We start from the raw sequence: 23692 nt of genomic DNA, 5'->3' as shown, positions 1-23692 counted from the left end.
GCCAAGTCGCCTGCACATGGGGGTCAAAAGGAATCGAAGCCTCAAGCTTACTCAATTTCTTTTCTTGCGGTTGTATGTCTCGCTCTAACTGGTGTTGGACCAAAATGGACGTAGTGATGCAAACCCCTGGCACCACTACCTTCATGGCCTCCCATTCCAGGGCTTTGGTACTTGCAGAGCCCCAATTATCTGCAAACTAGTGTGCTGTGGGTCCTGGATTGTGTATGCAAAAGGTGGATCCGTTAGGGCCTCCGCCGTAAGATGGCATAAAGATATAGCGCAGGTGACCCTGTCCACTCCCAGGACCCAGCAACATTGGGGAGTGGTCCGAGAGACATCTGGGCAGATAAGATATGTCTTCAACCCTGGGCTCTGTTTCGGCTGATACACACTTCTAGCCGCCTAGATTACTTTTTTGTATCACAGGGGTGTAACAGGAGAACTGCTTAGGGTGCCAGCAATAGGGTGCCTTTTGTGCCAGACATCACACCGGCATAGACCGGTCACCATGTCATTGAGTGCTGTACTAAGGGGGGGGCTTCGTATTAAACGGGGGGCTGGAGGTTCCAATCAAGTCCTCAGTTCAGGATGCAATTACAGTCTACAGCTAGCACAATGGGTGCATCTGCACATGGCAATGCCTCCAAAATAACCCTGTGGAAAAAATCTGGATTATCAGTGTTAGGAGCATATGTATTGACAAAACAGATCTTCACACCATCAAGGATGCCATGCAATATAACATATTGGCCGTCCAGGTCTACTATATGATTTTTGTGTTGGAAGAGTACCTGGGGGCCATCCAGATAAGTGTCCCTCGTGCATAACCGGAATAAGAGGGGGCATTAAGTTGCCCCCTCCAGTGCCTATGTAATCTTGGATTACATTCCCCCCCATACATGCATTTCCTGGGGGAATGTGATGGCTATCTTATGTCATCGTAAGTAAGCGAATACCCGTCAACGCTTAACACATTGAGCCAGCCCCCTACATTCCAGGTGATTACTTTGGTTTGAAAAGCAGTCATACTTCACTCGTCTCAGTAGTGGACCACTCGCTCTCCCACAGTTGTCCATATTTGCGCCTCCAGCATATCAACCCTGTCAGCCCAGGTACATATAAGCAGCCTTCTACCTTGCAACAGCACCCCAACAAATAATGGAAAACATTCTCATAACTCCCCTCACCCCCCCCCCCCCCCAACCCTTGGGCAGTGGTGCCCGCCTACCCCATCCAAACAGAGACAAGACAGGAGTCTGCAAACCCTGCCCTAACCTAACTTAGGCAGGAGAAAACATTGTAACACAACACTCGTACCCACCCTTTTTAACTTGTGCTTCGCAAGTGGCTAGGTTACCAGGGAAGGTGCGAAGCCAAAGCACTCTAGCCCTTTTCTTGTGTCCGCTAGCCTGTGATGTGCAGGCAATCCCGCCTGCCAACCAAACAATAAAGACAGAAAAGTATTAAAGAAAATGACTGTGACCCTAGCCCCCGTAAAAAGGATTCAAGGTCACATAACTCACAGTACATCATATGTGCAGTCCTTGTATGCCATTCTCGGTGGGACCACAAAGGATCCCAGCACCAGAGAGGCAGAGCAAAGTGTCCATCAGGGCATTGGTGCACACTTGGCTTTTTCAGTTCCTATCACTTATCACGCCAGAGCGGGCAGAGTTCAAGCTCGAGACGAATTATTGTCCTCAACTACTTGGTCTTCAGGTAGATCCTGGGAGATCTCTGCCCAGTCTGTCACCACTTCCTACATCTGCAATGTGCCATCTGGGCAAAACACTGTCTTCTCCAGCTGTCTATTGTCCTCCATATTCCTTCATCGTCCCCTCGTCACAGGTGCATTAATTGAGTGACAGATTGTGATGAAGTGGTCTGAGACAGTTCCTGAGTCTGTGGAGTCCAGCCAGTCATTGGCATCCCGCGTGACAAAGAAGAAGAGAGCCTTCCTGTCATGCTGGACCCTCAATTTCGCTGGAAAGTTAAGACTGTATTTCAGATTAAGATCTTATAGCCGTCTCTTAACCGACACAAAGGCTTTCCTCTGTGCATGTGCCCTTTGAGTAAGGGTGAACGTGTTCAGCTGAGTTCACTGCAACACCTGTAGTTCCGGTCGGTCCTTCAAACCAGCAGTCCACCTTGATGTCACTTAACCGGGCCCCTCCTGGCCTTGACGTGCTCCCCCGCCCGCCTCTGATATTTTGCAGCACTTAAGAAGGAGATGGGATTGACTGGTGTTGAGGGGACCTCAATAGAATGCCAGGCAGTTGTCAAGTACCAAGCCCAATTGCCTCCACCTCCTATTGTGTTCTGTGTATTGTGTTCTGGCATCATTTCGCTGCCCAGCATGTCTCATCATAGGGGGCGGTCACTGTGTCAGCAGATAGGCCCTTTGGTCAAGGCCAAGCTATGCTGCCACTACTCCCCCTGGCTGCTAAGATGAATGTGCCCTTGGGCTGTTTGGGGGGGAGGAGGTCAAACGCGGTGCCTCCCTGGGACCGGGACACAGTGGAGGACGCCCTTCCCCCTCTTAAGCACCCTGCCCCTGAGAGCTCTGCACACAATGAGGCCCAGAGTCTGTCTTATCCAAATGTTGGCCGGATGGCGATCACATTGTTTCTCAATCCACCCGGGGTCTCATGCCCTGGATATGCACTGCCAATTACTTCAGTTATTACATCACTCATGACAACTTCTTTGACATCATTGATAATATCTCTGTAATATTTGCAGTAAAATTATTGATGAGAAAACTATGCATGGTGAGGGCGCGAGTTATAGTTACCTTAGGGCACGAGTTATAGTTACTTGAAATAACTAACTATAACAGCTGAATTTCTATGGTTTAGTGCATGTAAAATCTGAACCTAACTAAAACCCCACTGTAACCTTTGTTTTTTGTTTAGTGAATTTCTAAGTTTTTTTTATTTTTATTCTATTTCCTAACTATAATGTCCCTACAACCTTTATTTTTTCAGTGAATAATAGAGGTTAAATTGAACTTTTAGTTAGGTGAATATGTCAATTAACATTTTGAACTAAAAAATAAAAACAGGAATTCACCAGCTATAGTTAGCAGTGGCAAGTATTACTTGTCCTTCAGCCATGCACTGCTTATGACTGCACATATTACATCACTCATGGCATGTTATGTGACATCATTTATGACATGAGTGATGACATCTCAAGTAACTTCACTAAATACATCACTGATGATATCATCCATGCTTCTTTTCTACACATTACTTTATAAACATGGATGGCATTAGAGGAAAGTAGCTACAGTGTAGTTCAGAATAATAAGAAGCAAAACATAATGATGGCACTGACATATTCATCAAACAATAAAGTTACTTTAACCGTGGGTTTTTTCAGTGAATTTCTAAGCTTTATTTTACGTGAAGTAATATTTTGTTACAATACGTAAGGCTAATCCCCTGCCATTTATTCCCTTTCGTTGTCCCGCTTCCAGAGCCTTTTTAGGCTCTGGGGACCCCATCCCCCAGGGTCAAACGTAACTTTAAACGGCATGCCACACAATGAGCCAATTGCGGCCCCAGGGACTTCATTACCTTACCTGGGACCTCTCTAAGATGTAGGAAGGTGCCCCATTCTCCATTCGGGGCACCCACTAAGCAAGCAACACACATATTAAAGGGAGGGGGCACGTAGCTCCCCTCCCCAAGCTTCATTAGGACCCTTTTTTGGCCCCAGGGACCCCATCTCTCGGGGCATTTCTAATTTATAGGTTGGTGCCCAGGTGCCGACCCGGGGCACATACGATTCACCACGTTGGAAGTACAGGCAGAAGCCCGGGGCCCTCGTAGATCCAACCAGCTCTCCATATGGTGCTGGGGCTGGTATTGCTCACGATCGGAAGGAGCAGCTGTTTTGACTTGCTCCCTCCAGGTGACAGCAAGATCTGTTCCCAGAACAGTAGTCTGCTCCCAGCAGGCAGGAGCATGTGTAACTCTCCCGCCAGCTGGGAGCAGATTTGCCTTCCCTGCCCGCACTGCTGCAGGCAGGGAAGGCATGTTTAGTACGGTGTGGTGGGGAGTTTAAAAATGCTCCCATGAGACACAAGCAAACATATGTTTCCCTGCCAGATCTAGCACAGGCAAGGGAAGTACATTGTCCTAGGGGTGGGCTCCCCAGGACAAAGTACTTGGGCCACCCTCGGGGGATGAGGTCACCGGGGCCCATTATTTAGCACATTTTGTCCCAGGGGGATGTGGTCCCTGGGGATGCCATCAGCCTGGGGAAGAGGGTCACTCACCCGGACTTTAATTGAAGTACCTGGCTCCGGGAGATGGTGTCCCCAGGGCCCTACTGACGACCCGTCTTTAAATAGTTTTGTAAAAAATGGCTAACTACCTGTTTCTTGTTTTTTTCTGCACTCCCACAGGTTTGCAGGAATAAATACTTTTTTTCTGTCTGGTGTCCTTATATGTCCCCCCCCCCCCCCCCAACAATGTCTAGGTGGGCAGGGTATCCCTACTCTCTTATATTATGTTTTTGTAAACTTCAGGAGAGGCGACTAAGTCTCCAAGTCCTGTATTGGCTTCCAGCAACATTTTTCTCCTGCTGTTGCCAACCAATCAGAGCGCTGCTGCCGCAGGAGTCTAACTCCAGCAGGTGCAAATTTGCTTAAAGGGAAAAAGAACTCACTGGGCTAAAAAGAAGGCTCCATTTTTTTTAAATTGGGTTTGAGGGACTCTCATGCGAGACCCTCAAACCCAGCCCTCCAGATATAGAAAAATGTTGGAACATTAATTTTTCAAAACAGACTGAACCGATCCCCAGCTGAACCGAAAATCATAATCTGCAGACCAAGATCTGGCTTCCTGCCAAATTAAATTTAATTCAATTTAGCAGTTTTTGTGGTAGTGCTGCTTAAAAGCTATGAAAAATGCATGGCGAAATTTGCTTTTGCTTTTTCTCTGCCCCAGCTTGATGCATCACCCTAAAACTTTCCAGAAAGGAGCTGAGATGGATGAATCTTGTTTTTGGAAAGTTTTGTGAAGATTTGGATAACTGAGCCAAAGTTATTAGCATACCAAAAAGCGCTTTGTCTATGAAAAGCAGACCTAACTATACTTACCCAGTGGGAACTGCCACTTTGTAATATAGTTTAAAATAAAATATATTTAAAATTATTTCCTGTGTGCTGTTATTTTAAATGGACTGTGTGTAGTGTTTGACTTACTCTAAGGCTGAGCTTGAGTACATTTGCCATTGTTTTGTCACCTTCATGCAGTAGTAACATTAGAACAGTAGTTTGTAAATACCAATGAGATTACCTTCTGTGGTTGGGTGTTAGAAGTAGCCTGTCACTTCCTAAGCCCCTTCTTACTTTTCCCTAAACACTTCACATTGTGTGGTAAATATTTCCAATTTTTCAGCTGCACCCCTTGTTGGGCCTCCCACATATGCCACTAAAATATAGGCTTACAAGCGTGGAGACCTCAGCCACTGTGCTGGAGATGTCCACACATAAAAGATACAAGAGATTTTGTAGTACACAAATGGTACTGCAAAATGCAGTTTAGGAATAGGCCCTTTTGTTCTTATTGGGAACTGATATACACATGATGGTGACTGGGATTTATGTGTCCTAATTGGGCACTGATATTTGTGTTGACTGGATATTAGCAATGGTGTCTACTAATATGACACCTTCAACAATATATGGTTACCAGAAAGGCAGATAAGGCATCCCATATCGGGCATACCTTACAGAGGATCCTACATTCCCTGCCAGGATCTCCACTAAAAGTGGTTGGTGTAACAGGTAATGGTACTGGTTTGTAGCAGTGATTACAGTTCCCAGTTCTTTCCTTAACCAAGCCAGCATGCCAGTCCTCCAGCTTTATCTGAGGTGTAACAGTGCCTTTTCTTTTATACTCCCCACCCCATCGTCCCATTCCAACCAAGCTGAAAACGTGAAGGCAGAAATGTGTCATGAGGAAGTAAAATATCTGCAACTGTTTAAAGTGGTTTCATTTCCTGGCCCCACTTACTGATCCCAAAATATCTCCACAGTGCGTGAGGCACTAAATCACACTTCTCCAACCAGTAGTTCATGATCTAATAGTAGCTCTCCAACTTCCTGTAAGAATCTTTCCTGTGTGCAGCGCACTCTACTAAATTGGAAACTTTTCTTCAGTTTAATTAATATATGTATATAAAAAATGAAGAGGATGGAGTTAAGATTAAAATGTGTGTATTTTTAGAATTTTTCAGAAGCCTATGTTCCGGGAAAAATAGTAAAATTTTCTAAATATATGTAAAGCTGCAATGAGTGTAAACCATGTGGCGTTGGGGATACTTATTGCTCATAATATTACCTTCGTGCCAGAAGCATTGAAGCTATGGCTCTTGTATACTATCCATTTAGAAGAATTTCAGATTGATAAAGCCTTTTTTTACATTACTGCTGGCAGACTTGCATGATGCCCTAAGGGGATCATTATTTGCAATATTGCATCGAGTGACCCATAATATAATCTTCTCTGATGTCCCGGCTTCTTACTCATATCTCTTGCTGGGGGGTGAGCACAGAGTAGGGGGGTCATAGAGGTGGATTAGCCTCGACCTTATCCCACTAATTTGCATAGAGCAGAGAAAAACACATGAATGACCCATTATAATAGTTACAGCAATGTTAATCTGGTGTGTAGGACATTCTCCAATGCCAATGTGTGATATTCAGCCTGAGGCTGCTATTTCTGCGTAAGAAGCTGCCACCTCACTCTGCATGTCTACTCTGCCGTCATGAAGGTGTTTACTCCATCAATGCTGCCTGGGCAAGGAGAATCAGTGAACTTTGCTTACAGTCAAATTTACCTTTTATCATCTTTGCAGGATAGCCTTGAGTGAGCTTTATGCATTTCTATCCTTAAAAGAAACATGATATCAGAAAATATATTTTTTTCTCCAGGGGATCAGGGGAAGGGGCTGTCTCTTGAAGGGACCATCTTGCCTGCAGCAGAGGACTGGACCTACAGAAGTGAAAAAAAAGCATGACCAGTAAATTCATGCAACGCTCTAGAATCCTCTGCTTAAATCAGAATACAGCAATGTGATGTCTGTTCACATGGAGGGCCACAAACTCCTCACCTTTGTCTGTTCTCATTCGATCTGCATTTGCTCCATGCTGGTATCCACCCACACATTACCTACCTTGTTAACTGATTGAAAGCGCTGCATTCCTGCTACGTCATGTAGTTGGGCCTAATAGTCCTAAAACCACTCATATCAGTTGATGTGGATTGTTTCTTTTTCCTGTCTTACCACCACTCTCACTTTTGCTTTTCTGTTTATATGAGGTAAGACATGTTCACGCTTCCCCCCATATACCTTTATTTCTAGTCCTTTATAGTTGGGGGAAGAAAATGCAGCTGGTGTAGGTACTCTGATAGGACTTCTTACATACTGAAATATGGAGCCCTTCAGCCAAATTCGCAGTACAGCAAATCAGAGTGATTATAAGAAAAGAACAGTGATGAACACTTCAGCCATTTCCTGTGTCTCCGATTGATAAACAAATTATGAGAAACATTTGGATTTAAAGCAGTTTTTTCCTGCTTCTTGAGACATACATCACACCAAAGGTGTCACACCAGACTGCATTCAGGGGCACCTCCCTGGAGATCAGCGGACAGGAAGAGAACAGCCATTTATTGTTGGGCCATACTGCCTGAAGTATGTCTAAGGTAACTGCTATGGAACCTGTGCAGTAGAGTAACATGCCCAGCAGTTTACTGAAAGGTGAAACTCTGAAAAGAGTAGATTCAAGCTAGGGAAAATGAATATATTGAGGGTGAGGCTTTAGAAAAGTAAGGAGGTTGTGGTTTGCTCATAGGTGGTGTAAAGAAAAAATGGAGTAGACAACATTATGAAAATTCTATAAAGTTTAGCAGTTCAATAAATCTAGATACACCATAATGCTGACAATCTACTCACTGTACTTGTGCTTGGAACATGGACTAAAGAGTAAATTGACTGTAATAGTTTTCAAGCTGTATCAAAATATAATTTACGTATCAAAATATAATTTAAATTCGAAATTGCATGAACATATAAGAGGTAACTAGCATAATTAGAAAATGGAATGCTCTATTGAAACCTAATGCGACAAAAGGGTTTATTACTCATTGAAGAAGTACAGTGTCTAATTGTTTTAGTGCTGCAGTAAAACACTAACACTGAATGAGATTAAGAATAAGAAGAAATAACTGCAGTTAATTTTTAAAATATACAGAAGTTGTGGGAAATTAAAACATACACAAAATATGCTAGAAATTCTCACACTTTCCAAAATCCACAGGGACTTAAATTTCTGATCTACTCCACAGAACTGAACATTAATGGGCCAGTTCTGAGTTGGTGGGATCTGTGGTTAGTACTCTGCGGACAAAACATCAAGGAATATTGTTCTGTAGGAGGAATAAATGTCAGATATTACTCTAGAAAACAGTAAAAAACTAAACCAATTGCAGTTGCTACTTGTTTAAACATCCATCATTTTATCATGAGGAGAGCTAAGCATTTGGGAATAAGGGTAACTGGGAATATTTTGTTTATGAAATGAAAAACGTATCAACATTTCAGGGAAATGCAAGAATGGCATATGATACATTGATTGGGCTGAAAGTGGAGGAGACTGAGATTTTCCAGATTTTAAGATATACTTAATTTCTGATATGCCAAAAATGGAACAATTAATAATAGTGGATATCAGGTCTTTCCTTCAGAAATTCCAGATATGATATTTATGTACAGATGGTCACATCAAATCTTTAGGAGGTTTGAGCAACATGATCTAAAAGCACTACACAATATGTGGTGGGGAATATTGAAAAGAAAATGTAATGTACCTAAAAACAAACATTTTCCTCTGTGGTGGTACCCAGGACTCCTGCAAGTGTTCAATTAAAAAACACTACTTAAGGCATGCAAAGGAAGCTTAAAAGAGATGGCGGCCATTAATGAGATGATCTCCTTTCAAGGGAACATCAAATCAACACATTTTCAATATATTCATCTACAATCATTTTTAAAACGTTGTAGGAAAAGTAATGCTACACACACAAGTTGAAGAAAACTTATGTGGGCGGTTATTAATGCATGCCTGCATACTGCAATACTATTATATGTTTAATAGAGAATTTATTGTAGTAGATAGAGAAAGACTTGGACCACAGAACTATGGGGGACTTTACTTCACCTTATCAAGTAAAACCTTAATAAACAGGCATATTCAGGAAAGCATAATGATCAGTAGTATACAATGTTTAGGCTATATTGCTGGTGGTGTATGGCATGTTAAAATGAGATGCACATATTTAGGATGGAAAAGCATAAAACTGTTGGTGCTAAGTACTGACACAAATGAACTCTCTCTTCTTTTCACAACAGATCACTGACTCTTTCTCATTCAAAAGATAAATTTGATGGAAGGCAAAATACTATGTAATTTGATTGCAAGAATGCGAGTAATGAAGAAATGGATCAGCATGGAAAGTCCCAGGTTTGAAAAGTGATGTTACAATTATGCAGTGAGATAGACTACTTTTAAGATGCCAATTGATACTGATAAAACACTACAGAAATAAAGGCCCCAAACCATGTCACCAGAGGGCGCACTTACGTAAAAGGGTTTGCTGGCCAAAAGGTAACATTTTGTAAAGGAAGTCTGTGAAGACACAATTTAGACCATCTAGACATTTGGGTGAATATGCCTGTGCTCTTGAAAATTGAAAGCGACTTAATGGAGGAATAATTTAAATAAACTTGTTACCCATGTGCTTACATTTGGCAAATTTGTTGTAATGCGCCTAAAAAACCTTTGGTCTGAATTTGTGTTAGAAATGGGGTGTTTGGTTGACAGTCAGGTTACCCCCTGTTCAAGCAAGGACCCTCACTCTACTCAGGGTAAAAGAGAATCACCCTCAGCTAACCCCTGCTTGCCCCCTTAGAAGCTTGGCAGAGCAGTAGGCTTAACTTCAGAGTGCTAGGTGTAAAGTATTTGTACCAACACACACAGTAACTTTATGAAAACACTACAAAATGACACAACTCAGGTTTAGAAAAATAGGAAATATTTATCTAAACAAAACAAGACCAAAACGAAAAAAATCCACAATACACAAGTCAAGTTATCAATAAAAATGCAAAAAGAGTCTTTAAGTAGTTTTAAACACACACTAACACTGTTAGAGTGAAAAAGTACCTTGGGTGCGTCAAAAATAACCCCACACGGGCGAGTGCACGTCAAAAAGGGCTTGCGATGATTCCACTCACGAGCGGGACCTTGCATCGTTTCTCCTTTCGCCAGGTCGGGTGCGTCGTTCCTTCTCTCCGCAGGAGAGCGATGCGTCGATCCGGTCAGCACTTTCGGGTCCGGGCAGGCCTTGCGTTGCTTTTCCACACCCAGCGGTACTTGAGCCGGAAATCCAGCCGCATGATGATCCGAAAACCCTGCAGCACAGGTTGTGATCTCCTAGCCTCCGTCAACGATAATGCGCGTTGTTTCTCCTGCTCCGTGCGTCAATTCTTCAGTCGCGTTTCCAGCAAGCGTTGATTTTCAGCTGTGGAGCCGGCGGCGCATCGTTTTTTCAGCCGTAGATCGGAGTCACATCGATCTTTTCCCCGCACAGCGCTCTGTGCATGGATTTCCTTGTCTTTAGGCTGCCAGCTTCTACTTTCAGGGCCCCAGGAACTGGATGGGCACCACAGGGCAGAATAGGAGTCTCACCAGAGACTCCAGGTGCTGGCAGAGAGAAGTCTTTGCTGTCACTGAGACTTCAAACAACAGGAGGGAAGCTCTAAATCAAGCCCTTGGAGAGTTCTTCTCAAGATGAGAGCACACAAAGTCCAGTCTTTGCCCTCTTACTCTGGCAGAAGCAGCAACTGCAGGATAGCTCCACAAAGCACAGTCACTGGCAGAGCAGCTCTTCTTCCTCAGCTCTTCTCAGGCAGAGGTTCCTCTTGTTTCCCAAAGTGTTTTTAAAGTCTGTGGTTTTGGGTGCCCTTCTTATACCCAATTTCTCCTTTGAAGTAGGCCTACTTCAAAGTAAAGTCTCTTTTGAATGTGAAATCCTGCCTTGCCCAGGCCAGGCCCCAGACACTCACCAGGGGTTTGGACACTGCATTGTGTGAGGGCAGGCACAGCCCTTTCAGGTGTGAGTGACCACTCCTCCCCTCCCCTCCCTCCTAGCACAGATGGCTCATCAGGATATGCAGGCTACACCCCAGCTCCCTTTGTGTCACTGTCTAGTGTGAGGTGCAACCAGCCCAACTGTCAAACTGACCCAGACAGGGAATCCACAAACAGGCAGAGTCACAGAAATGGTCTAAGCAAGAAAATGCTCACTTTCTAAAAGTGGCATTTTCAAACACACAATCTTAACTTTACTAAAAGATGTATTTTTAAATTGTGAGCTCAGAGACCCCAAACTCCACATGTCCATCCGCTCCCAAAGGGAATCTACACTTTAATCAGATTTAAACGTAGCCCCCATGTTAACCTATGAGAGGGACAGGCCTTGCAACAGTGAAAAACGAATTTAGCAATATTTCACTGGCAGGACATATAAAACACATTACTATATGTCCTACCTTAACCATACACTGCACCCTGCCCTTGGGGCTACCTAGGGCCTACCTTAGGGGTGTCTTACATGTAAGAAAAGAAATGTTTTTAGGCCTGCCAAGTGGGTACACTTGCCAAGTCGAATTTACAGTTAAAACTGCACACACAGACACTGCAGTGGCAGGTCTGAGACATGATTACAGAGCTACTTATGTGGGTGGCACAACCAGTGCTGCAGGCCCACTAGTAGCATTTGATTTACATGCCCTGGCACCTGTAGTGCACTTTACAAGAGACTTACTAGTAAATCAGATAAGCCAATTGCATACAATTTTACACAGAGAGCATATGCTCTTTAGCACTGGTTAGCAGTGGTAAAGTGCTCAGAATTCAAAAACCAACAGCAACAGGTCAGAAGAAATAGGAGGCAGGAGGCAAAAAGATTGGGGATGACCCTGTATAAGCAAAAAAGTCCAACAATTTGTTTTGGGGAAACATTGACTTGTTTGACAGAGATATCTTATGAAATGTGTGGCATCTCTCCCTTATGTGTGGGCCTGTTTTTGTTGAATCTGCTCCTAGAACTACAGTAGCCATAATATGTAGGCGATGGATAAATATCCCTACTTTTAAGGTAGCATTCATATTTGCCTTCTCTTTGCAGAGCAGTTGGAAACATTGGGGGTCATTATGTCCCCGGCGGTCAGCAGTAATATGAAGGAAAGTACTGCCAACAGGCTGGTGGTGCTTTCCTCCATATTGTGACTTTGTACCACACCGACTGCCACGGCGGTAACGGCCGCCGGCTGGAGACATCAATCTCCAGCCCGGCGGCCGTCACTGTACCGCCTGCGGGATTATGACCCCGCCTACTGCCATGGTTTTCGTGGCTTCCTTACTGCCACGAAAACCATTGCAGTAGGCACTATCAGTGACAGGGAATCCCTTCCCTGTCACTGATAGGGGTCTTAATCCCCCCTCCCCCTACACAGGTCCCCCCACTCCCCCCTTCCTCTCCAGACCACCCCTTCATACACGCCCCTCCCCTCCCTTCACACATACACACACCCTTTCCCACATTCATCCACGCATGCATACATCCATTCACACACACACTTACATACATACACGCATTCACACAACTCAACATACACGCACTTACACCCGCAAACATGCACACACATACAAAACATGCAACACACACCCACATACACGCACGCACAGACATACACCCACACACACACATACACACAACACCCCCCTCCCCTGTCGGAGCACCCACTTACCTGTATCCAGGGGGTCCTCCGGGAGAAGACTGGACAGGGCCCTGCTACCAGCAGCAGCGTCTGCCAGCAGAACACCGCCAGGCCGTATTAATTCTCATAAGATGGCCTGCGGCGGACTACATGCGTGTCGCTGCTGCTGGCAGCAACTTACAGCTGTCCGCCGGCATGGCAACAGCCGGATTTCCTCCATCCTTCTGGCAGAAATCCAGCTGTGATAATATTATGGTGGACGGCTGGTAGCCGCAGTGATGGTCTTTTGGCGTCCGTCGCCCCGGCGGTAGGCGGTTTTTACCGCCAAGGTCCAAATGAGGGCCGTTGTGTCCTCTTCAAAATGATCATCACTAACTCCTCCTATTCTTCCAACGACTGTGAGTGAGATGGGGATTTTTCAGCAATGCTGCTGTAAGGTAGCAGTGCTGAATCGAAAATATGAGAGAAATGGGACACTTTATCTCTAGCAGCAATGTAGACAGCCGATTAATTGGATTGTGGCTCGAGGCATGACGTGTAACCTTAAATATTTTGTATAGCTATTTTCTAGAACTGTTCTCCTGAAGTTGCTCTTCCTTTTTACTTGACCCATAGCCTTCTTGGGCATTGCAGATTTTTCCATGCTATAATCGGCAGTGGCAATAACATATTTATAAGGAGTACTTGCAGGAATTGTGCAGGTGTAAAGCTCCTAGGAATTGATAGTCCTGTAATAAAGTCATCTGAAGAAAAAGCGGATGCTATTGGAGTCATCATTTGGTGAGGTACACACTACTTTTTGTAAACTGACTGTAGCAATGAAATAATGTAGTTTTTAATGAGAATGTAAAATCTTGGGCACATATTTTAGCGAGATAACATGAGTCTAATGTCATCATCCTGCTGTTCTTACCGATCACTGTAGTGTCTTTACTTGAAAACACTGATCCTAAACACTGTTATCTGCTACTACTTTCTCTAACTGCAAACAACACCTGAATGCGACAGCAAATATAAAATGGTGATTCATGAAGTACTTGATTAAAAGATGACTGCAAAGACATATTACTTGATTCTGATCATTGCATCATTCACACTTGGTCCAGAACTTGATGATCTGAGTAATGAGATCAACAAAAAACTAATCCAACGTAAATCGTATTGCAAAACTGAGTGATCGCCAAGTAAAAGTAGATGGAATGAAACTAAAAGCCACTCGAGAACAGTCGAGGATAAAACGCAAATTATGATTGGTTAGACATCATGGATTATCATTTGATGTGAATTCAGCTACTGACCGATTTAACAGCAGCATAGGTAGCACTTAAGTTCTGATGTCATTTCTGGAAAATGAAAGAAGAATCCTGATGATTCAAGACACTGGACGCACGCACTAGAACCTTGCTCCCTGCCCGTGTACAATTGCTATGAATTGTAACCAGTGTTGATCATATAAATATTGCTACTCAGAAAAATGGTTAAAGAAATAGACACATATGTATTAAAAAGGAGGATAACATAAGGAGCAATGAAACGAAAGTTCCAACCTATGTTGACGTGAGTTCTGTTATAAATACTACTAACTTAGTTACCCAAGTAAAAAGCTGAGCACAGACATAATAAAAAATATCCATCAGGAGAAAAGCCTGGCTAAAAACTGTGATCCCGAAAACTGATACATTGGTTGAGAAAAATGTAGTAAAGAAAAATGACTACTATAGATGTCAGCAGTTTGACTAATGCTACAATAAAGGAGGCTATGCCTAAGTGTACGTTACTAACTTATAAAAGCAAAAATGTTTCTGAGATCAAGAACATGTCCAGTAAGAACATCAGTAAGGGAATGAAGGGCAATCATCATTTGTATGAACATAGCCTCCAATGCTGTGGATAACAGTTGTTCTACTAATGTGTATTATAAACAGGCCTTGACCTTTTGTAAGGAAAAAACGTTTTGCAGGTTTACCCTGACATTTTGCCTTCATTTTGACTGCTAGGTACTGGTGTAACAGCCCTAAAATGCCCTGAGCTCTGCTAAACAGGACTCAGCTCTCATCCTTAATTAAAATGGTGCTTGTTCAATTGGCTTGTCCCCAACTGGCATAGCCTAACTTACTTGTAAGTCCCTACTACATGGTACCAGGGATACCCAGGGCCTGTAATTTAGAGTGTCCATCACTGACTGCATCACTTGTGCACCCTGAGTAGGACAAGGTAAAACAAGCACAGTTCAAAACTGCTAATTCAACTTTGCTTTACCAGAACTCAGATCTTCACCAACTCAGAAGGACTGAAGAAGGACTGCCTTGCTGCACTAGGGGACCAGCGAAGAGAGGCTGTATTGACAAGGGCTGCACATTTGCACCTGGTGGTTAGCAAAGAGAGTGACTGCTGACGGAGAAGCTGTCTCCAGAGCCCAGTCAAGCCAAGAGAATGCCAAGGTCCAGCTGACTTGGCCTTCTGTTCGCAGCACAGGAACACAACAGTTGAAGAATCCTGCTGGTACATGTTGGCAGCCCAAAGACTTCAGGTTGCTACCACCACCACTGTGCAAAACTGAGGACCAAGACCCAGCGCACAGAGTTGCACCTCTGTTTACTGAGCCCAGGAGTGCAGTCGGAGAGTTGCAGCAGGCGACTCGCAGCCTAGTGGGTACTGGACTTCAACCAGACAAGAGAAGACTTTGTGGGATGCTGGCCCTGCAAACAAGACCCCCTCACCATCTTCATGGACCAAAGAATCCCTACAAGAAGATTGTGTCTCTTCCACAGCATCCTTCATCCCTTGCATTAGAACCACTCCATAGGAATCCATTGCAATGCGGATGAAGGAGATGGAACTGTTGAAGGATTGCTTCTCCTGTGAAGGTAACTGTTCTAGAGGGCCTTGCTGGTCCTGTTGGAGTTGGAGTTAGTCGCCTCAAGTACTTCTAACTGACTGCAGTGACACTTACCTAAGTTTTCTTTGAAAAAGTTTGTAAATGTCCAGTTCGTTGATTTTGCCAAGGCTTGTTTGTGGTAAAATAAAGTTGCATTGATTTTATTTTTGCTTGTAAAATCTATGTCTGCAGAACCCCCAGTGGATCATTTTTGTTCTAGTGTCTAAATTCTTATAAAAATACAATCTATTTTTATAAATCGGTGTCGGATTTCTTGAGCAAGTGTTGAGTTCTTCTTCAGTTGTTTTGGTGCTTTTTAAATGGTTAAACATGTTCCTCTGTGTAAGCCTTTCTGCTCAGTGCTACAGCTACACAAGATTAAGCTGAGGGTTTGATAGATGAAATCCAAAGGTCCTAAAGGGGTTTGTAAGTGTATTACATGGTGATGCTGCACTACCACACCTTATAATACACCCCATTTCCTCACACCTTTGATGATATATTTGCTGACAGTTATGACAGAAGTATGCAGAATCTATACCAACTCTGATGTGTTCTTTTGCCCCTTATGGATGGGATACATAACTTGAAGAACTTGCACATGACGTGTTTGAGTTTGAAAATGATGCTGTCTGTTTTATTTCTAAATATAGTAACTTGTGATGAAAGTGAGATAATAGGGTAAAATTTGTGCCTAGCTTCACAAGTGCATGTTTTGTAAATCTGTAATGGATAATCCAATGATGGCATAATTTCTCAGTTTGTTTTCTATTTGTTTTTGCTCTGTAATCTCAAAAAGCTCGTAGGATGAGGATTCATTCTTTTTAGCCACACCCAGTGCTTATTCATTGGTGAGGCCACAATGCAATCAGGATAAATTTGACTTGAGTTAGTTTGAGTTGGTGGGTGTTGGCAGTGATTAATTTGTAAATAAAAATGTGCCGGTGCCCAAAGCTCTACTCTTAAACATGCGGCTGCTGCAATTAAATGTGTGAGCACAAAATACTGAGGCAGTGTAATCCTGAAGCCATCTCGGGCCTCTTTAATCCATTTAAAGCCACTCCTTGCCCCTTCAGGTCACTCTCTGGTTTCTCCCTTTGTGATGCTTTTTTGTTTTTCTCTTCCTCCGTCTTTTCCATATGTGCCTTTTGCTCGCAGTAAATGCTTGAGACAGAAAAGTAAGTGCCGGCCCTCATAAATAAGTAATGGTGGTCTGCACCAGAAACAACAAGCACAAATTAAGGACTGGGTGTTGGAAATATAAATTGAAAAGCTCCTGGGAAGACACCTGACCATTTCTTTAAAAGAGTATTTATTTTAGATCCATTCTCTTCACATTTCCATGGACTTAGATGTTTTTTTCATTACATTGTACATGACGAACCTGCGATGGCATTTACTTGTACACTTTATATTTCTGAAAGATTTACTGCAGTCATAGAGTGATCATGAACAGTTAATCGTTGAAATGCTTTTGAGCTTCCCACGTGATAGTCATCGACCTCATCCATCCATTGTTGTTGAAGGAGTACATTGTTGTTGCAGTTCTCTTCCTACATCAGTACCAGCTTGAATATTGTTGAAGGAAGGAATTGTTGTAATGCTGGATGACTGCCCTCGCGTTAATGGTTTAGAATTAAGACGCCTTCAAGCATCAGACCCTGCTGAACATTTTGTTCATTCTTTGTTCACTGATTTCTCACTGCTCCGAGTCTATTTTTGGACTATGGACATCAATCTGGTCCTCCACATCTGAGGTATGAACTGTGCCCTGCTGAGGTCTTTATGGATCCATCAATCCTGTTCTGTTCCTCAATCTCAACATGGTGCCTCTTCAAGTCATCTTGTCCATCCACAATATACTTGCCTACAAGTATAATAACTAATTCTTCAAATGAAACATAACCATTACCTTCATCCTGATCTAAATGATGTGACTACCTTGAACTCAACTCACTTGTCAAGACTGTAGCACTATTTTCACTCACTTGCTCTTTAATCTCCCAAACACCATAGAAAATAAAGGAGATAAAGATACAGCGGGACAGGAGAAAAGGAGGAGAGATGAAGACCCTGGGAAATATTGCTCCCAGCTTTAGCTACAGCAACATCCAGTGCTCTGGAGAGAAATATTGCCAACCTGTCTGCATGTACTCTTGAGGCAGTTCTAGACTAGGGGAAAAATGACAAAATCATGAATATGTACATACAAGTTACTGAGAAAATATATTCTGATGGATAAATCTCCCCACAGATTCCTTACTGTTAGCCTTTTCATCCTTGGCGTGGTCTCCCTTAACTTTTTGCCTCTGTTTCCCAGGTTGTTGATGTGTGCTGGACTCTGTTTTTGATGTTTTTGTTACTCTGGGCACTTTACCACTGCTAACCAGTGCCAAAGTGCAGGTGCTCCTATACAAAATGTGTATGTAATTGGTTGATCCGTAATTGGCATATTTGATTTACTACTAAGTCCCTTGTAAAGTGCACTAGAGGTGTCCAGGGCCTGTAAACCAAACGCTACTAGTGGGCCTGCAGCACTGGTTGTGCCACCCACCTAAGTAACTCTGTAATCATGTCTCAGACCTGCCACAGCAGTGTCTGTGTGTGCAGTTTTTAACTGTAAATTCGACTTGGCAAGTGTACCCACTTGCCAGGCCTAAACATTCCCTTTTCTTGCATGTAAGGCACCCCTAAGGTAGGCCCTAGGTAGCCCCAAGGGCAGGGTGCAGTGTATGGTTAAGGTAGGACATATAGTAATGTGTTTTATATGTCCTGACAGTGAAACATTGCTAAATGTGTTTTTCACTGTTGCAAGGCCTGTCCCTCTCAAAGGTTAGCATGGGGCTACCTTTAAATATGATTAAAGTGTAGATTCCCTTTGGGAGTGGGTAGACCTGTGGAGTTTGAAGTCTCTGAGCTCACAATTAAAAAATGCATCTTTTGGTAAAGTGGATTTTCAGATTGTGGCGGTCATTCTGACACTGGCGGTAAAAACCGCCAGGGCCGTGGTCTGCGGGAGCACCGCCAACAGGCTGGCGGTGCTCCTTTGGGCATTCTGACCGCGGCGGTACAGCCGCGGCCAGAAACGGAAAGTCGGCGGTCTCCCGCCGGCTTTCCGCTGCCCAGGGGAATCCTCCATGGATTCCGACCCCCATACCGCCATCCTGTTCCTGGCGGTTTCGGCCGCCAGGAACAGGATGGCGGGATGGGTTGTCGTGGGGCCCATGGGGGCCCCTGCAGTGCCCATGCCAGTGGCATGGGCACTGCAGGGGCCCCCGTAAGAGGGCCCCACTTAGAATTTCAGTGTCTGCTTAGCAGACACTGAAATTCGCGACGGGTGCTACTGCACCCGTCGCACCCCTTCCACTCCGCCGGCTCCATTCGGAGCCGGCTTCCTCGTGGAAGGGTGTTTCCCGCTGGGCTGGCGGGCGGCCTTTTGGCGGTCGCCCGCCAGCCCAGTGGGAAACCCAGAATGACCGCTGCGGTCTTTTGACCGCGGTACGGTCTTCTGGCGGTTCCCGCTTGGCGGCCGGCTCCCGCCGCCCGCCAAGCTCAGAATCACCCCCTGTATGTTTGAAAATGCCACTTTTAGAAAGTGAGCATTTTCTTGCTTAAACCATTTCTGTGACTCTGCCTGTTTGTGGACTCCCTATCTGGATCAGTTTGACAGTTGGGCTGGTTGCACCTCTCACTTGACAGTGACACAAAGGGAGCTGGGGTGTAGCCTTCATATCTTGATGAGCCATCTGTGCTAGGAGGGAGGGGAGGAGTGGCCACTCACACCTGAAAGGGCTGTGCGTGCCCTCACACAATGCAGTCTCCAACCCTCTGGTGTGTGTCTGGGGCCTGGCCTGGGCAAGGCAGGATTTCACAATCAAGAGAGACTTTCCTTTGAAGTAAGCCTACTTCAAAGGGGAAAATGGGTATAAGAAGGGCACCCAAAACCACAGACTTTAGAACACTTCTGGTAAGCAAGAGAAACCTCTGCCTGGAGAAGAGCGGAAGAGCTGAGGAAGATGAGCTGCCCTGCCTGTGACTGTGCTTTGTGGAGCTATCCTGCAGTTGCTGCTTCTGCCTGTGCTAGAGGACAAAGCCTGGACTTTGTGTTGCCTTTCTTCTTGTGACGATCTCCTAGGGCTTGATTTAGAGCTTGCCTCCTGTTGTTTGAAGTCTCAGTGACAGCAAAGACTTCTCTCTGCCAGCACCTGGAGTCTCTGGAGAGACTCCTACGCTGCCATGTGGTGCCATCCAGTTCCTGGGGCCCTGAAAAGAGAAGCTGGCAGCCCAAGAGTGAGAAGTCACGCACCGACCGCCGTGCGGAGAAAAGAGCGACGCAACTCCGATCTGCGGCTGAAAATCGACACTCGCCTGTAACGTGACCAGAAGATCGATGCCCGCGCCTGGAGAAACGACGCGCAGCATCGCTGACGGAGGCTGGTGAGATCACAACCTGCGATGCGTGGTTTTCGGACCATCGTGTGGCAGAATTTCTGACACAAACACCGCTCGGCGTGTAAAAAGAATACAAGGCCTGCCCGGACCCGAGAGTGCTTACCAGATCGACGCATCGCTCTCCTGCAGAGAGGAGAAACGGCACACACAACGACCCGACTAAAGGATAAACGACGCAAGGTCTCGCTCGTGAGTGAAATCAACACATCGCAAGCCCTTTTTGATGCACACTTTCCCATGCAGGATTATTTGTGACGCTCCTAAGGTACATTTTCACACTAACAGCGCTAGCGTTGTGTTTAAAATTACATGAAGAGTCTTTTAGCAATTTTAGTGATAACCTAACTTGTTTATTGTGGATTGTCGTTTTGGTCTTGTTTTGTTTAGATAAATATTTTCTATTTTTCTAAACCTGTGTTGTATCATTTTGTAGTGTTTTCATTAAGTTACTGTGTGTTTTGGTACAAATACTTTACTAGCCTCCTACTTCCCAACTCAGATAAATGCCCCACCAGGGAACAATCTTCTGAAAGTTCTTCCCACAGAAAACACAATAGGAGGGAGACATTATCTTCTTCCTTTTAGAAACGTTATCATCCCTGAGGCTGGAGCCTCAATGCTGTTACCTAGCGCGTGGCTCTTCCTCAGAACTGATTCGGATAATGAAAAGGTTAAAGCCGCAATTCCTGTCTCACCTACCTTGCACAGGAGAGGCCTTCTAACAGACCATGCTGAAAATTTTCAGAGCATCTACAGTACCTTATTGGTCACTCCACAATAGTGAGTCAGTTCTGTTGGTTTGACAGTTTTGTCCACTGTGACACACACTACTTCTGACTTTGCACTTTCATCGTGCCTTGGTGCCTCTTCTGGTGAAATCTTTATTTTTCAAGGTGCTGACCACCATGCATTTGATGCTGTCTAAGATGCAAACATCAGCACTGCCCTTGAAGTGGATTTCTGGACCGAATTCAAAACAGTTAAAGTTCATGGACATTATCAGAGCGGCAAAAGAAACATTTTGGGAGTATTTTGATGATGAACTTTGACACAACCACTTCCTAGGACCAAGAGGTTTACCCACAGAGAAGAACTCTTCATGGCCAAAGATTATGGACATAGAGAAGAGGATGATTTTAAGGAAGATAACTTCATCCCACTTGCAACACAATTGCTGGCTGTTCCTTGGATTACAAAATGGAAGTGATCTGGTTACATCTCCAGAAGGGGGCATGCCTTACTCCTGTGGAGTAAGTTACTTCATTCACTAGCATTTATTGTTGAATCCAAATCTGACATTTTAACAGAAATCTTGCAACCTTCTTTCACAGGCGCAGAACCTATGCTACCTTTCAGAGAGCACTGTTGGAGTGCTTTCTCGTAGCTTGGGAGAATCCGTTCTCTGGTCTGGCAGTTGAAAGACAAATTGATGGACAACACAGGCCTTTCCTGTGTGAAATGAAACTCTTGCCCTCTCACCCCTCTTCCAAGAGCATAGTGGTAAAATTGCCTTAAAGTTTGAACTCTAGCACTTTTTCCATGACTGAACTGGAAGTCTAAGAGACTGGACTCTGTGGGGTGAATGGTTTTAGCTTATGGAAGCCTTGCTATTCTCACTGCGAATGCAAGTACCTTCTGGTTTGCTATGTCCAAACCCTCTTGGAACTGTAAACAGTCAATTTACCAAACAACATGAAAAAAACCTTTTCTAATCTGATGAACGATGGATTGGAATCTGCCAAAACAGATCCTGACTGTGTACTCAATTCTGCACACAGTGTGGCTTGATTCATGGGTATGGCCATCATGTTGGCTTCTTCCCACTTGTTTCTCAGAAATTCCTCACCTCTGTGTCCTTACTAGAATGTAAACTTTTCTTTATGTTTGCTAGGAAATGTAACATTCTTTTTCAGGACCAGAGGCTCAGATTATGCAAGTTCAAAACTGACTTTCCACCAGAGAGGCAACTCTCACCACTGGCTTAAAATAGAGCGTCTTGAAGGTAGAGTCCAAGAACCAAGATGTCCAATCATCATTCATGGACGTTTGATGGTGAGCATCCGTTCTGTGAGAAGTCGGTTACCTCCACAAAGTATTTTTAAAGTAGCTGAGCATTCTCGCAGGGTCTAGGCTTATCAGCACAATAATTCCACTAACAGAAGTTTCAAAGCTACTCAAGGGATCAAAAGTCCTGACAGTATCAATCCTTGTAGCCAGTCTAAATAGTCTAACAAATGTCCCTCTTGTTTCAGAGTAGAAGATGTATCTAGAGGACATCGTTATCACCATGCGACACAAGTAATTACCAATGGCTGAGATTAATCCTAGCATTCCATCTTTCACTTTTTATATTCTTCATTTTGATGCCCTCAGTATGACTGGTATGCCCAGACCAGCTGCACCCAATTGAAGAGGGTCACATAGGCCAAAACCAGTGTTAGTTTATTTGTGGTCCGGTTCAGAGAGGGTCTGACTTAGCAGTTTGGACTGGTCTGTTCCTACTGGAACAGTACCAAGGCTGATTTGCATGATGGCCTGGTGGGCACAACAATTATGAACTGAGATGTGGCCAGAGTAAATACCAGTGGCTGAGATTAATTAAAAAATTATTTCTATTGCTCTAATGACCCCCATTCTCTGCAGGCTTTGTAGCCTGAAAACCACCAACTTGCCATGGGGGGAGGATGAGAGGGTTGGCCCATTTCTCCACCAGTTGGAAGGCAACCCCCATGGATTACTGAATCATTTAGCTCCTCTGAAAGAGCTATCCCCCAACTCTTTCTGTGTCCCTCTCCAAACCACAGAGGGCGTTCTCTCCGCAACATGTCTTGGTTTTGGAGGCAGAACCTCTTGCTCTGCTGCACAAAAGACCTATCGAGGTAGTACTCTTTGAGGAAAGGGGCACTGTATTCTGCTCTCTTTACTTTTTCTTTTCCAAGAAGGGCAGATGACTCCTTTTGAAACTTCACCTCTTAAATGTATTCATTCAGCAGGAAGTTCAAAATATTATCTCTTAGCCAGATTCTGTTGGCCAACATTGCTGGGGATTGGCTTGTGTCACTGGATCTCTGTAAAAGTTACTTTCATCTAGATGAAAGCCTGCTCCAAAGATACTACCTAAAGGTCACAATGGTGTTGTGGCATTACCAATTTACAGTTCTGCAGTTTAGACTGACTGCTCTGCGTGTATTAACCACAGTGATCACAGTGATTGTGACTTCTGTGCTAAAGTCACAAGTCAATATACTTCTGTTCAGGTGAGTGCAATGTCTCCTGTGCTGGCCAAGGAATATCTTAGATACACTAGGACCCTTCTTCACAATTTAGGCTTCATGACCAACATCCAGATGCCCCAACCCGCACCGACACAGGCACAAAGTTGTAGCAGAGGTGTTAGACACTACCAGTATTGACACTTTTCCTCCTCCTCTGAGGATTGCGGATATTCGGGATTGATTCTTTAATTTCTGCATTTCTGACTCAGACATCAGTCCTGGTCTG

General features: G+C 44.2%; 1 protein-coding gene across 5 annotated transcripts in view; it reads left to right on the top strand.

Annotated features, from left to right (window-relative positions):
• The window catches only part of SPATA20 (spermatogenesis associated 20), a 1104606-nt gene that overhangs the window by 86506 nt on the left and 994408 nt on the right, over positions 1-23692 (top strand). For 3 of the 5 annotated variants that reach the window (XM_069200052.1, XM_069200050.1, XM_069200055.1), the window contains exon 2: positions 9430-9541. The exons of the other annotated variants lie outside the window; for them this stretch is intronic. In XM_069200052.1, coding sequence (XP_069056153.1) covers positions 9465-9541 — 77 coding nt within the window. In that variant the 5' untranslated portion in view covers positions 9430-9464. The remainder of the gene's footprint in view (positions 1-9429; positions 9542-23692) is intronic. 5 annotated transcript variants of the gene reach the window in all.

The sequence above is a fragment of the Pleurodeles waltl genome, chromosome 7 (genome assembly GCF_031143425.1).
Source record: "Pleurodeles waltl isolate 20211129_DDA chromosome 7, aPleWal1.hap1.20221129, whole genome shotgun sequence".
NCBI lineage: Eukaryota > Metazoa > Chordata > Amphibia > Caudata > Salamandridae > Pleurodeles > Pleurodeles waltl.
The sequence above is the reverse complement of the archived record's forward strand: the minus strand, read 5'-3'. Positions and strand labels throughout refer to the sequence as shown.